This window comes from Mirounga angustirostris, unplaced genomic scaffold (assembly GCF_029215605.1).
Source record: "Mirounga angustirostris isolate CCGP_5_RB_7025 unplaced genomic scaffold, mMirAng1.0.hap1 SCAF_10, whole genome shotgun sequence".
NCBI lineage: Eukaryota > Metazoa > Chordata > Mammalia > Carnivora > Phocidae > Mirounga > Mirounga angustirostris.
The window spans coordinates 52,529,618-52,541,850 of NW_026991718.1; the positions used below are offsets into that span (position 1 = coordinate 52,529,618).

At 47.3% G+C, this 12,233-nt stretch overlaps 1 protein-coding gene across 2 annotated transcripts in view; it reads right to left on the reverse strand.

Annotated features, from left to right (window-relative positions):
* Positions 1–12,233, reverse strand: part of ANTXR1 (ANTXR cell adhesion molecule 1) — a 248,972-nt gene that overhangs the window by 67,336 nt on the left and 169,403 nt on the right. For both annotated transcript variants that reach the window (XM_054509837.2, XM_064572414.1), the window contains exon 17: positions 11,721–11,801. In XM_054509837.2, the coding sequence (XP_054365812.1) occupies positions 11,721–11,801 (81 nt within the window). The remainder of the gene's footprint in view (positions 1–11,720; positions 11,802–12,233) is intronic.

A 12,233-nucleotide genomic window follows, 5' to 3' on the forward strand; every position in this document is an offset into this window, starting at 1 on the left:
AGTAAAGTCAGAGAGTTGTTTTTCTCCTAAACTGTTTTTAAAAAGTCAAAGTTATTAATAAGTGGTGGTGACAAAAAGTATGAACGCAATTGTAATGAAAATCTAATGTTTTAATAACCCTTATTAAGCCTCATTTTACTGGAAGATGCTCCTAGAAGACAGTATGAACACTCTCTCTTCGGTTTATGGAGACATTTTTGCCCACTAGGAAAATGCAAAAGCAGGTGCCTACAAAGGGAACATCATAAAAGTTTACAAACAGCTGTGATCACCTGGGGGTTGCAGAGAGTGACAATTCCTGGGACAAGAAGGCAAACTGAGCCACGTCCTCAGTGCTATGAGAGAAAAAGAAAAAAAAAAAAAGCGCTATGGTTTCTTTCCTAAAATCACAGCTTATTCAGGAAGGAAAGTCAGTATTGACTTTAAGCTAAAAAGGTGCTGAACTTCCTGGCAGTCGCTGTGAGCGCAGTGGAAGGAGGGGCCAGACAATGAGCTGGGACTGGTGGAGGGTCTTGGAGAAAATGGGGCTGCAGCTGAGTGCTGAGTACCCAAAAGATGGGAGCAGACAAAAGGGTGGAGAAGCCAGAGCCAGGATGTGGGTGAGACTGCTTTCCCCCTCCTCTCTCCAAGGTCAGCCTGGGTGTCCTCTTTCTGTTCCTCTCCTACCTGAGGCTTCACACATGCTGTTCCTCCCAACCAGAAGGGCTCATCCCTTACTTCACCAGAAGAGCTCAGTCAAATGGTCTCTGCTTTTGTAAGTCTTCCCTGAGCCTCTAGTCTGGGTTACAGCTCCTTGCTCTATGCTCCCATGGAATCCCAAACTCCCCCTTCCATACCACATATCACATCAAGTACAACTCAGTGCTTTCCTGACTACTCTGATGTACACCCCACAAGGGCAGGGACCCCGCCTCATTCATGCTAAATCGCTGCTGTACAGCTTGGTGCCTGCTATAGAGAAGGAGCTCAAGACTCGATAGGGGAATGAGTGGGTGCTCTCTGGCCTACGCACGATGTTGGTGGCTAAGGGGAGGCAGGGAGAGGTAGAATCAGGAAGGGCAAAGAGCATGAAACACTTTGGGAGCACAGCACACTGTGCAGGAGAGTGGGCCAGTGTGGGAGGTCATTAGTGGTTATGTCACCTTGAGCAGGATACAAATGGAAAGGTGTTGGGGGGTGGGAGAGGTAGGAGGACAAAAAGGGAGGTGGTTCGGTGACAGGGACTTGCTCTGCTTTCCAGATTGGGTCTTGTCTTATGTTCTCTTCAAGAGACCAAGCCCATTCACGATCCCCACCCTCCTCTCCCAGCCTGGGTGGGGGATGGAAGGGCGGCCAGGCAGTGTAGGGCTGGTGGGGTCTCGTCCGGACACTTCCACTAATTCTCTTTGTGACCTTGAACAGAGCAGGGGCCTAATTATCTGAGCCTCATCTTCCCAAGATGCAAAAAGGAGAGAAAGTAAGGTGGTGCTAGGGAGAAAATAAGAAAATGTATCTGGGAGTGCTGGATGTCTTACAGGAGGCTGGCTCCTCCTCATACCGTGAATTCTGGAAAGCTATCTCCTAGGTCAGCTTTTGCCATCTATGATTCAACCCACACTTCTGGCCAGAGCACAACTCCCCACCAGCTGGGGTTAGGAGGATTCTCAACCGTGGCCTATCGTGGAGTCACAGACTGTCCCTGGAGATGATCTTTCCCCATGTCCTCAGCTGGAGGGACAGGCTGGTGGCAGCTGAGTGGCTAGACATAAACATCGTGTTTGAACAAAGTAGCAAACTTCCTAAAATGTTATGTACTTTGGTGCAGTTCTGACTCTAGAACCAAGCCCTGCCTCGCTCAATCCTGATTCTGTTTGGGAGGAAAAAATGAGGTCAGGGAATTTGAACAGAGGTGTCTTTATCAGCCAGCCCTGTCTTGTTCAGCCTCTAGTATTTACTTCTCTGTTTGCTATTTGCAACTTGATACCAGGACTTGACATTCTGTTGCTGCAGCTGTTTGGGAAATGAAGCAATTCAAATGTGAAAGTCCTAAGAGAAGGTATAAAATGATGATGATGATGATGACGACGACGACGGGTGTGTGAGTGTGTACACGTGTGGAGAAAGGGGGGTTAAACTGTGGGGGACTGGAAGAGAGGTAGAGGGAGTGGAAGGAGGGGAGAGCCCTTAACCACATCAGCTGCTTGCACAGCCATTTATTGAGAGAGACCTCCGACTGTGGGGAAGGAAGTTGGTGCCAAAAAAATAAAAAATCTCAGGATGGTATATTTTGCAGTATCAACTTTGGGTTTGACTTCTCTCTGAAAACAGTCAACTTTGCATGTTTTGGGTACAGTTTGGTTTTCGCTGGGGACATAGAGTGTCTTGAACTTTTTCTCTTTTAAATTCAGGAAAGTAAGCCAAGAATTCTAAGTACTCATGTCCCTCTCCAATGAGACAGTGAAGGAAAGATTTCCAAGGGTGAGAACTGAATAAATACTACTGAGAATTCAAATATCCAAGGAAGGTACTCTGCCAAAATAAATCACACCCTCTAGGAACATTTCCTATAATTTGCTTTTCTTTTCTTTTTCTTAAATGATCTACTCTTACAAAAGGTTAAAAAGGTCAGGAGTCAGTGGCCAGCAAATTGGACTTTCTCCCCAGATTTGCTGGGCACTTCCAGGCTGGTGTTAGATATGGATGAAATTTTGAAGATCCTCAATGTAAAAAGCCTATATAAAATTACTGTTTATTGGGCAAGACAAGATTGACCTTCACAAAAAGACTTCGATTTGTAGATTACTTGGTTCTCTTAAGCCAATGCTAATTAATTTATTTATTTTAAAAGATTTTTTATTTATTTTTTGACAGAGACACAGCGAGAGAGGGAACACAAGCAGGTGGAATGCGAGAGGGAGAAGCAGACTCCCCGCAAAGCAGGGAACCCGATGCGGGGCTCGATCCTAGGACTCTGGGATCATGACCTGAGCCAAAGGCAGACGCTTAACGACTGAGCCACCCAGGCGCCCCTGGTCAATCCTAATTTAAACATAAGAGACTAATTCGGAGAAGTTTTTATTCTTGCTGAGATGTAACAAACTTCCCTGAAATCGATTGCAAATTTCTGGGGGAAGGAAGGGAAGAAAATGAACTCCCATGTACTTGAATTATTCGCATTTGCCATTTTATTGAATCCTGACAACACCTAAAGAAGTAGGGATTATTAGATCACTTTTGTGCTCGAGGAAAGGGAAGGCTGAGAAACTTAACTGAAGCCACAAGGTAGCACTGGGATTTAACTTGGGTCTGTCGATGCTAAAACCCTTGATCTCTTTCTCCACACAATGCTGCAGCCAGTTTCAGATAGAGCCATCTCTGTCTTCCCCTTCCCTGTGCCACCATTTAAATTCAAGCCTCCTGATCCACGCATGGGTCAGTGCAACAGCCTATTAACTGGTTCCCAACATATTAGAGCCATTGTCCCTGAGCTTTGGTAGGACAACTGTCATCTGGTGGCTCTCTAAGACAAGACATCTGTGGCCCAATTGTACATATAAATTAAAAACACTATTAATATCTAGTCAAACTTGTATGAGATAAAATTCCTTAAAAATACAATATACTTTGGCACAATAACATTTATCCCAGATGAAGATTAGCTCGCAATGGTTATAGAATTAGGTCCGTACTTTTTAGTCTGACCATCAAGGTGGTGAAATCTCATTCATGTGCACCTTGCAGCCTTGGGCGGGAGGGTGGGGGGCCGCATACTCCCTCCTCTCCAGCCTGGGATGTGTTCTCATTGTTGTTGGCCACAGGCACTTAATGGGCTGCATCCTGGTTTTGGACACCTGCTACCTCAGCCCTTCCACACCCTGGCTGCTTGACTAAGTCCCAGCTTGCCTCCACCGCCCAGGGCAAGTCCTACCTGTCCCTGTGGAGGCCTCCTGTCCCCTCAGGCTGCCAGTGATGGCCCTTTCTCTGTTGCTGTCAGTCCCTTCAGCTCTCTCTGCCCAGGGAGAGACCTTGACGGCCATCTGTTCCGTCTCCTGAACCAGTCTGTCCATTGTCTGATGTCAAGACCACGTCTCATGCTTGTCTGCCTTTTCCACAGAGGCATGGTGCCCCAGTAGCCATTTGTTGACAAGGATCATGCTTAGCGAATGGGGTAGACATTTCCAGCTCTTGGGTTTGCTCTGTTCATTTTATTTTCAACAATCAGTGTTGTCAGAACAGAGGAGTTTACTAGAGACACAATGAAGCAACTTCAGAGGAAAACTGAAGTTAGGAGTTTCAAATGCAAGAGGCTTCTCTTTGAAGGGAAATGACTGGTAGGAACCACAGGATCAGCGCCTGGCTGGCCCGTCAGTGGAGAGACAGAGGCAGAGGGAGAAGCAGACTCTTCGCTGAGCAGGGAGCCCGATGCGGGGCTCAATCCCAAGACCCCGGGATCATGACCTGAGCCGAAGGCGGATGCTGAACCATCTGAGCCACCCAGACACCCGGGAATGTTTATTTCTTTACACAGACATGCATCTGCTTTAAAATTGCCAATATGCGGGAAGGAATGTGTTATCAGCACACATCAAACAGCGATTTTTAATTATCTTAATTGCCTAGGAACCAAAGCGATTTAAAAAATTGTTCCCCCCTTCTGCTTATATGACTAAATTAAATGAAAGAATTCAATACTAAATCACATACAGTATGATCACAACTGAATAAAGAAAAGATAAGAAATTATAGATAAGGGCAAAAACCCTATTAACTAAGCAAACACATTTTTGGTGAGCGCGAGAAACGGTGACAAGAATGTTGCAGAGGATGATCACACTGGGAGAAGCCACTGGACTGAGCAATGTTTTCCAAAGTGTATCGAAAGCAGTGCTTGGGAGGAAATTAGTTGCTTTCTGTTTTCAAATGATGGGGGCCACCACTAGCCCGCACGGTTTCAACCCCAGTGCTCCCACAGCCACTGTTTCGGCTCTCCCCTCCCATTTTCCACGAAGCTTCCCTCCTGCCCCCATCATTCCTCTCAACCTAGGTCACCAAGGTCACCAAGGTCACCATAACCTTCTTAGTGCTAATTAGACGGCTAGTGCCAGCGTGCATCCAAATTTTCTATCACTTGACATTGTCGACTCCACGCTCCTCAGTGATGTGTCTTCCTCTCTCCGTTTCCATGACCCCAGGCTCTCCTGTTGCACCTTTTCTTTCTCTGGCTGGTCTTTCTTAGTTTCCTTCTTGTTTCCTTTTTCTTTCCCCACCATGACTTGAAGGACATGACCCTCGGCATTCACTGCTTAACCTATTTCTCTTGTCTGTCTACACAGGCTCCCCGGTTCCTCATCTACTCACATTAGGCACAAACTGCCATGCTGACGACTCCCCAGTTTTTGCCTCCAGCTCAGAACTCTCACTAAGCAGAGCTGCCTCGGACCCAGGCCGGGACTGGCACGCGGCTGGTGGGGCGTCTCAGGCACAGACTCTAAGGAGGCGCTCCCTCTCAGGACCCGGCAGGTGCATGCCCCCGAGAGGGGGAGCACGTCCCTGGCCCGTGCCTGGCCGGCTCTGCCTGGATGCCCCCCAGTGCCTCGAGCGTGCCACTTCCGGGGCTCAGTCCTCATCTTCCCTCGCAAAGCTCTCCTCTTCCTGCCCTCATCCTGGTGGCGTCCCTGGCGGCTCACACCAGACTCTGGAGGTCCCTCAGCCTCCCCACCCAGGCAGTTACCAAGTCCAGTCGCTGCGTTTCCTCAGCTCCTCTGGGACCCAGACTCTCCCCCTGGCCTGCCACTGCTTCTGCTCACCCCCTCTCGCCGCCACCCCCTCTGCGCTGCAGCCGGTGGGACTGCTCTGAAGCGCAGGGCGGATCACGGCCCTGCTTAAAACACTTGCTGCTCTCCGCTGTCCTCGGAGTGGGCTCCCACGACCAACAGCCCACGGGGTCTCCTCTCACTGCCCACATTCTGTCCTCCACCGTACCCCACTCCTCGTGTCTCCTGGCAGGAGCCAGAGGCCCACCCTGGGGTCCTTGCTCCAGCTTCCTTCTCTCTAGGATGTCCTCCCTTCTCAACTCTCCTTCTGCTCGCAGCTTAAATGTCACTCCTAGAAGCTGGTTTCTACTCCCGTCTGGTGAAATGCCCCTCCTGGGCGTGTCCCCCACCCCTCATGTGCTCCGCTCCCTCACACAGCCTTTCACGCGGGCGATGTTTGGACACCTGCCTGTTTGTCCCTGCTCTTCAAGGGCGAGGACACTGCTTATTAATCAGGAGCAGCCAGCACAAACACAGAGCTCATCTCACAGAAGATGCTCGGCAAGTATCTGCTGAGTGCACGAAGCACTTGAAGAGTCCCTAGTATCTGACAGTCCTGGATTCAAGGCCCTGATATGCCCCTTGCTATTAGGAGTTAGCTGGACACTTGGGTAGTCAGGGCCAGGGTCCCCAACAAGATAACAGGGGGCCGGGATGCTAAGACGAAACCATACTAGCATCCTGTTTTACAGCTTAGACAAGACCACAGGAGCATCCTGTCTGGCAGCTTCTGCAGAACTGACTTCTGCAAGACATTCTGAGACAGAACAATTAACCATAAAACATCGGTCACTGTCACAGGTGAGGCAGTTCGTCTCCACATGTGAGCCCAGAAGACGATCAACACGTGAACAATAACCCAGTAGGTAGGCAGGTGCATGATCAAAGCCCTGATTGGCACACCTTAGCAGCCAAGCCACAGGGGGCCCCCACTCAGCTTGCTCAAGATAGTTCTGTAAAAAAGCTAGATTTGAACGCCAAAACGGCAACCCTCTTGGGTCCCCACCCTCTCCGGGAGCTTTGCACTATCACTCGATAAACGTGTTTGCTGCCCACCGCTCTTCCTCTGGTCTACCTCTTCATTCTTTGAAGTGGGGGGACCAAGAACCATGGGCACTTGGGAAATAAAAATCCTGTAACATTACCAGCAGTGTGCCCTTGGCAAAGTTAATAACCTACACTAAGCCTCAGTTGCTGCTCTGTAAATAGATATCATGGTCATTCCCCAAATGACTGTGAATGGGTTTGTGCTTCCATAACCATCTGCAGTCAATACAATGCCTGACCCTCTCTTCTCTTCCAAGTCCTACACTCAATTCCGCAAAGCCAAAATTCAGTCCTATTCTAATCGGTATCCCTACTGCCCAGCCCCGTGATGGGTTCTTAGTGGGAGCATAATAGATGTTTGATCAAAGAATGTTTGAGGGAAGGCAGCCCAGTTAAAGAGGGAAGAAGAAAGAGGTAATAGAGGGAATGTGGACAGTAGAGAACAGAGAGAAAGAGGCAGAGCCCAGACACATTCTCTGAGTTGCTTTCGTTACCGGCAGCTCATCTGCTTTCGAAGGACGGGGCTGAGCACGCTCTCTGCGCTCTGAGCTAACCTGCCCGGCTCACTCTGGCTTCGGCCACAGTAGGGTGACTCGGTGCCCATGTGACCTGCCTTGCTCCCTTATTGAAAACAGCTGCACAGACAGCAACCAGGGGCTGGGGCTCTAGGAAAGGATTTCACAACCTCTGGGGCTGAGCTTCAGATAAGTTCCAAACATTGTTTATGTACATTTACGTGTGTGTGTGTTTCCTGGGGCTTTTCTGATGGCAAGGAGGCCCGGCCTTGCAAAACAAGCTCACAGTGTGCCTCTGAGTTTTTTGTTCTTGCTGATAGTAATGGAATGTACCAGCCTCCTGATGTCAGATCTGGGAGAAACAGAAGAGCTAAAAACAAAGAAGACATCCAATTCTAGTGGGTCCCTCCCAGAGCACGTGAAGGGGGATGGCCCAAGCCGAGGTAAAAACAACTGGGGAGGGGTTAGACTGGTCAATATATCGACTGAATTCCATCCAGAGAAAAACTATATGAGGCAGAGTTATAGTTCCTCTTTTCCATCCTTTTTCCCTAAGCAGTAACAGTAAGCAGCCTGAAGTGATATTAATCTTCCTGGTAGGAAAGGGCCTGGTGAAAGCCCTTGGAGATAGTAATCATCCATTTCCCTTATGCCTTCGAGACACAGACGTAGGGTTCTGAAGGAGTGTGGAGAGTTGCCATCAAATTGATGGAGAAGGAAAGAGAAGATGCTGCCTTGGATGAAAAATAGGGAATTGGACCAGATCACCGATTCTTAACCCTGGTTGCTGTTAGAACCACTTGGGGAGCTTCTAAAATCCCAGTGTCCAGACCTCATCCCAGATTAATGAAATAGAACCTTTGGGGTGGGATCCCGGGGTCAGTGGTTTTTTTTTTTTTTTTTTTTTAAGATTTATTTATTTATTTTGCACAGAGAGAGAGTGAGTGTAGGCAGGGAGAGGGACAGGAGAGGGAGGGAGAGAATCTTCAGCAAATTCCCCACTGAGCATGGAGCCTGCTGCAGGGCTCGATCCCACCACCCTGAGATCATGTCCTGAGCCAAAACCAAGAGTTGGACACTCAATCAACTGAGCCACCAGATGCCCCCCTACCCCCCGTGTTTTAAACCTCCCCAGGTGATCACAATGTGCAACCAGATTAAAAACCACTGGATTCCATGAACCCTGATCTCTGAAGTTCCCATATATCCCTGCATTTAAAATTAGGGGGTTCTTTCTAAATCAAGCTATTCTGGGGGGCTTTTTCCCGGTCTTTGCAAGTCTGAAGCCTCAGAATGTCACGCTGAGATATGTGTTTTAGAAAAAGCGGAGCATAGCTATATATTGGAGGCAGGGGGATGGTTTCAGCAAAGGGTATCATATGCTTAGTGAACTCTTTTATATTTTAGGATCAGATGTGTTGCTGGTTTGTTACTTAAGTGGTTTCTTCTGGCACTTTCTCTTATATATTGGCCCAGGGCTTTCCTGGTTGGTACCAAGGAACAATAGGACTGTGAGCCCACCCCAGGGTGGTGGCAGACTGGAAGCTCTTGTCTCCTGTGGTCCCATTCATGTTTTCCCTGACCTGGGGCTTGGACAGCTCTGAGGTGGTGGGCGCCAGTCCCAGGGAAGGGTGTGGCTCTGGGCTTGGGCCTCTGCAGGCTCCTCAACTCTGCGGTGGAGGCTGGAGGCACTCAACCCTTTGGGCAGGCAGCCTCAAAGGCTCTGTTGGTGGGCCCCTGTCTGCATCTGCAGGGCTGGGGTGGGTTAACTGTGGGGAGGATGGGGCAGACAGGAACGGAGAAGGAAGAACTCCCAGGTTTCTGTGAGGTCAACATGTGTTTGAAACAATTCAGAATGTGATGGACAATGTAATTAGGTGATGTTTGTTTTTGTTTTTGTTTTAAAGGAAACATCCAGAACCTGTGACTCTTGTTCACGAGCACATGCCTGGATGTAGTCATTTTGAGTTTATGGAAAATGTGGTCAGCCCCATAAATCAGTGCTAAGGAATTCTGACAGAGTCATCACCGGGTAAGTGATGCAGATCTGTAGCGAGTCTCCTGAAGTTATGCAAAAACAAAAAGGAATAAGCATGTAGACAAACATGTCCTCCCTCCCCTGGAACTCTTTCCTGAGTCGCCACAAGGCAGCTGTGAAGTGCTCTTCCTACCTATTCTCTGGCCTTTCTCAGGTAACCCATGTGTACATCAAGATGTCTGGGGCCATGGTCATGACTATAAGGACACAATTCTCGGCATCTGTTTCTCCCGTGTGCCTTAAAATTTTATCAGAATTTCTATAAAGGAAGCCCATTTAAAGTAGGCGGGACAATAATCCCTTTGGGACATCTCTGAGAATATGGTCAAATGTATCCTAACTCTTAGACCTTCTGTACTTCCAATCTATTATTTTGTGTGATCGGAGAATGAAACTTTAAGGCGGTACTGTGTTTCTCAGAAGAGTAGAGCACATCTTCAAATGTTAATGCAAACTTCCATTCAAAATTCGCAACTAGGAGATTCAGTCTAGGTGTGATTCATTAGAGGACATTCCATCAGTTTGCATTCCATGGTTGTTGGATTTATCCCTTTGGCCTTTTCATGACAAGCAGTGTTGGTTCTTGTATCTTATCCATGACACTATCGCCTACGACTTCTCAGGTTGACTCAGCTTATGAATTTGTTTCTGCCAAACCAGTCAGTGGGGGATGGAATGTTAATAAATCTTAGCAGAGATGTTTCCAGGTGCTCTGCAGAAAACGGGCTTGTCAAGACCAGCATATTCTGTCACAAAAAATAGTACTGCTGAAACTGAGTTTAGGTATCTTACTGTTTTTTTTTCTTAATCTGTTAGCTGAGTCTCATGCATGCTAAAAAAACTTCATTTTCCACGGAAAACAGATGTATAATTAATAAGGCCAAATAACCACCCTGAGTTTACAAAGTTTACGGCCTAGGCTCATTTCTGTTAACTGTAGAGTTTGTACTTTAACATTTGCCATCACAGTGTGTTCTTATGGACTTTCACAGCTAAACTACGAATTCCATGTGCCACGAGAGCCAAGTCAGCTCCGCATTTATATGTCCTGGTTTCTTTCACATCATACTTGCCTGCTGTCCCTGCCACAGCCAGGAACAGCTAATTGCCCCTGCTATGAAACTTTAGACCAAACCCCCTCAGCCACAAACCACCCATTGTCACCAGGTGCATATAGGCTGTGCTCTTGCATTTTATGAGTTGTGCTGTGTCAAAGAGTGAGCAGGGTAAACAAGTGGGTGCACCTGATACACATCAACTGCAATATGCTTTGAATTTCTGCATCAGCCCTTCGCAGATAGTAGAAAAACACAAAGTAAATAATCACAATTATATTTGCCATTGATTGAGCATACTATGTGTTCACCACTGGACCAAATTCTTTACAAACAATACCTTCCCCAACCAGCCAAAGTATCATCTACTTTATAAAGATGAAGTTCAGAGAGGTTAAGTAACTTGCCTGGAGTTTTCCCACCAAGAAGGAAGTTCTTTACCTAATCTGAAAGGAGTTCCAAGTCAGACACCTTTATTTGCTTTTGGGTTAATGTGTCTGATACCAGAGTAGTGGATGGAAGATGTAATTTGCTGATAGTTGAGGGAGAAGTTGGTGCCAAGCTTTGTTATAAAATCTAGGGACGAGAGACGAGTTCTTACAAGAAGACAGAGCAATAGTGTGATTTCGGCAGAACTGGAGTTGTTTCGAGCATTGTTACTATGTGAACAGAACAAGTTACTCAGCTTCTCTTGTCCTCCATTTTCTCATTGATACAATGAAGATGAGCCAGATGGTTTCTAAGGGTCTCTGCTGGCTCTTCCCTTTCTTCGTCCTCTTAGTTGGAGACATTCCAAGCTTGGCCCTGACCATTTTAGGGCAAATCCTCACCAGGGCAGAAGGCCCTCCTGAGGTCTTAAACAACTGGGTCCAATATCTGCTGGAAGATGGTGGGAGTTTTCTGTGGCCCCCATTTCCTCACCCCATCTTGTGGCTCTGGCATCTTGTTGGTCATCACTGGTCATCACTGGCCACGGCTGTTGGAGAGCAGCAGGCCTCTCTCCTGGCACAGTCTAGGCCTCTTTTACTCACTGTACCCATAAATTAAGAAGCTCAAGTCCTAGGAAGTTTAACTCAACTTATTTCTGTCAAGATCCTTTCTAGAAAAAACAGGTCAACACTCGAGGTCTTATAGAAACTAGAGTTTTTAAAATTACTATCTGATTTCTCACAAAATAAAATAACAGCTGGATATATCTGGAGTTATTCCAGTGCAACGAAGTCAGAGGGAGAGAGAAAAACAATGTGTGTGTGACACCATTAATGAATCCTACCGTGTCTCCTGGCTGTGGACGCATCACAGACACACGATCATATCCTTTCCTTAGTAAGACCCACAAGGCATCCAGTTTTCCCTGAAAAAGACAAAAACAAAAACAAATGCACCAAGATTACAAATGAAACCAGAGCAGTGGCCAGCACAGACATGTAGAACTTTCCATGCTTCTTCAGTCATGTGAACAACATACCACCAGCAATGTAGTTGTAACAGGCTAAGTGACTCTCCAGGCCCTAAGTTCAGGGGCCTGCAGGAACGTAGGAGGAGAAGAGACCCATAACAGAAGGTTCTGACACTCATGCGGGGTACATACACCTGAGACTTGGGGGCAGCCCCAAACTTGCAAACACAGAGAAGCTCATTTAGGCTCTCAATTTTTGCTTTTACCATGTTTCTGGGCATATCCTCACACCACAAGTCTAACTTTTCAACTTTCACTGAAGTTTCTTCTGCCCACTTAATGTCCAGAGTTCACAAATGAAGCAATGATGACAAATTCAGGAAAATT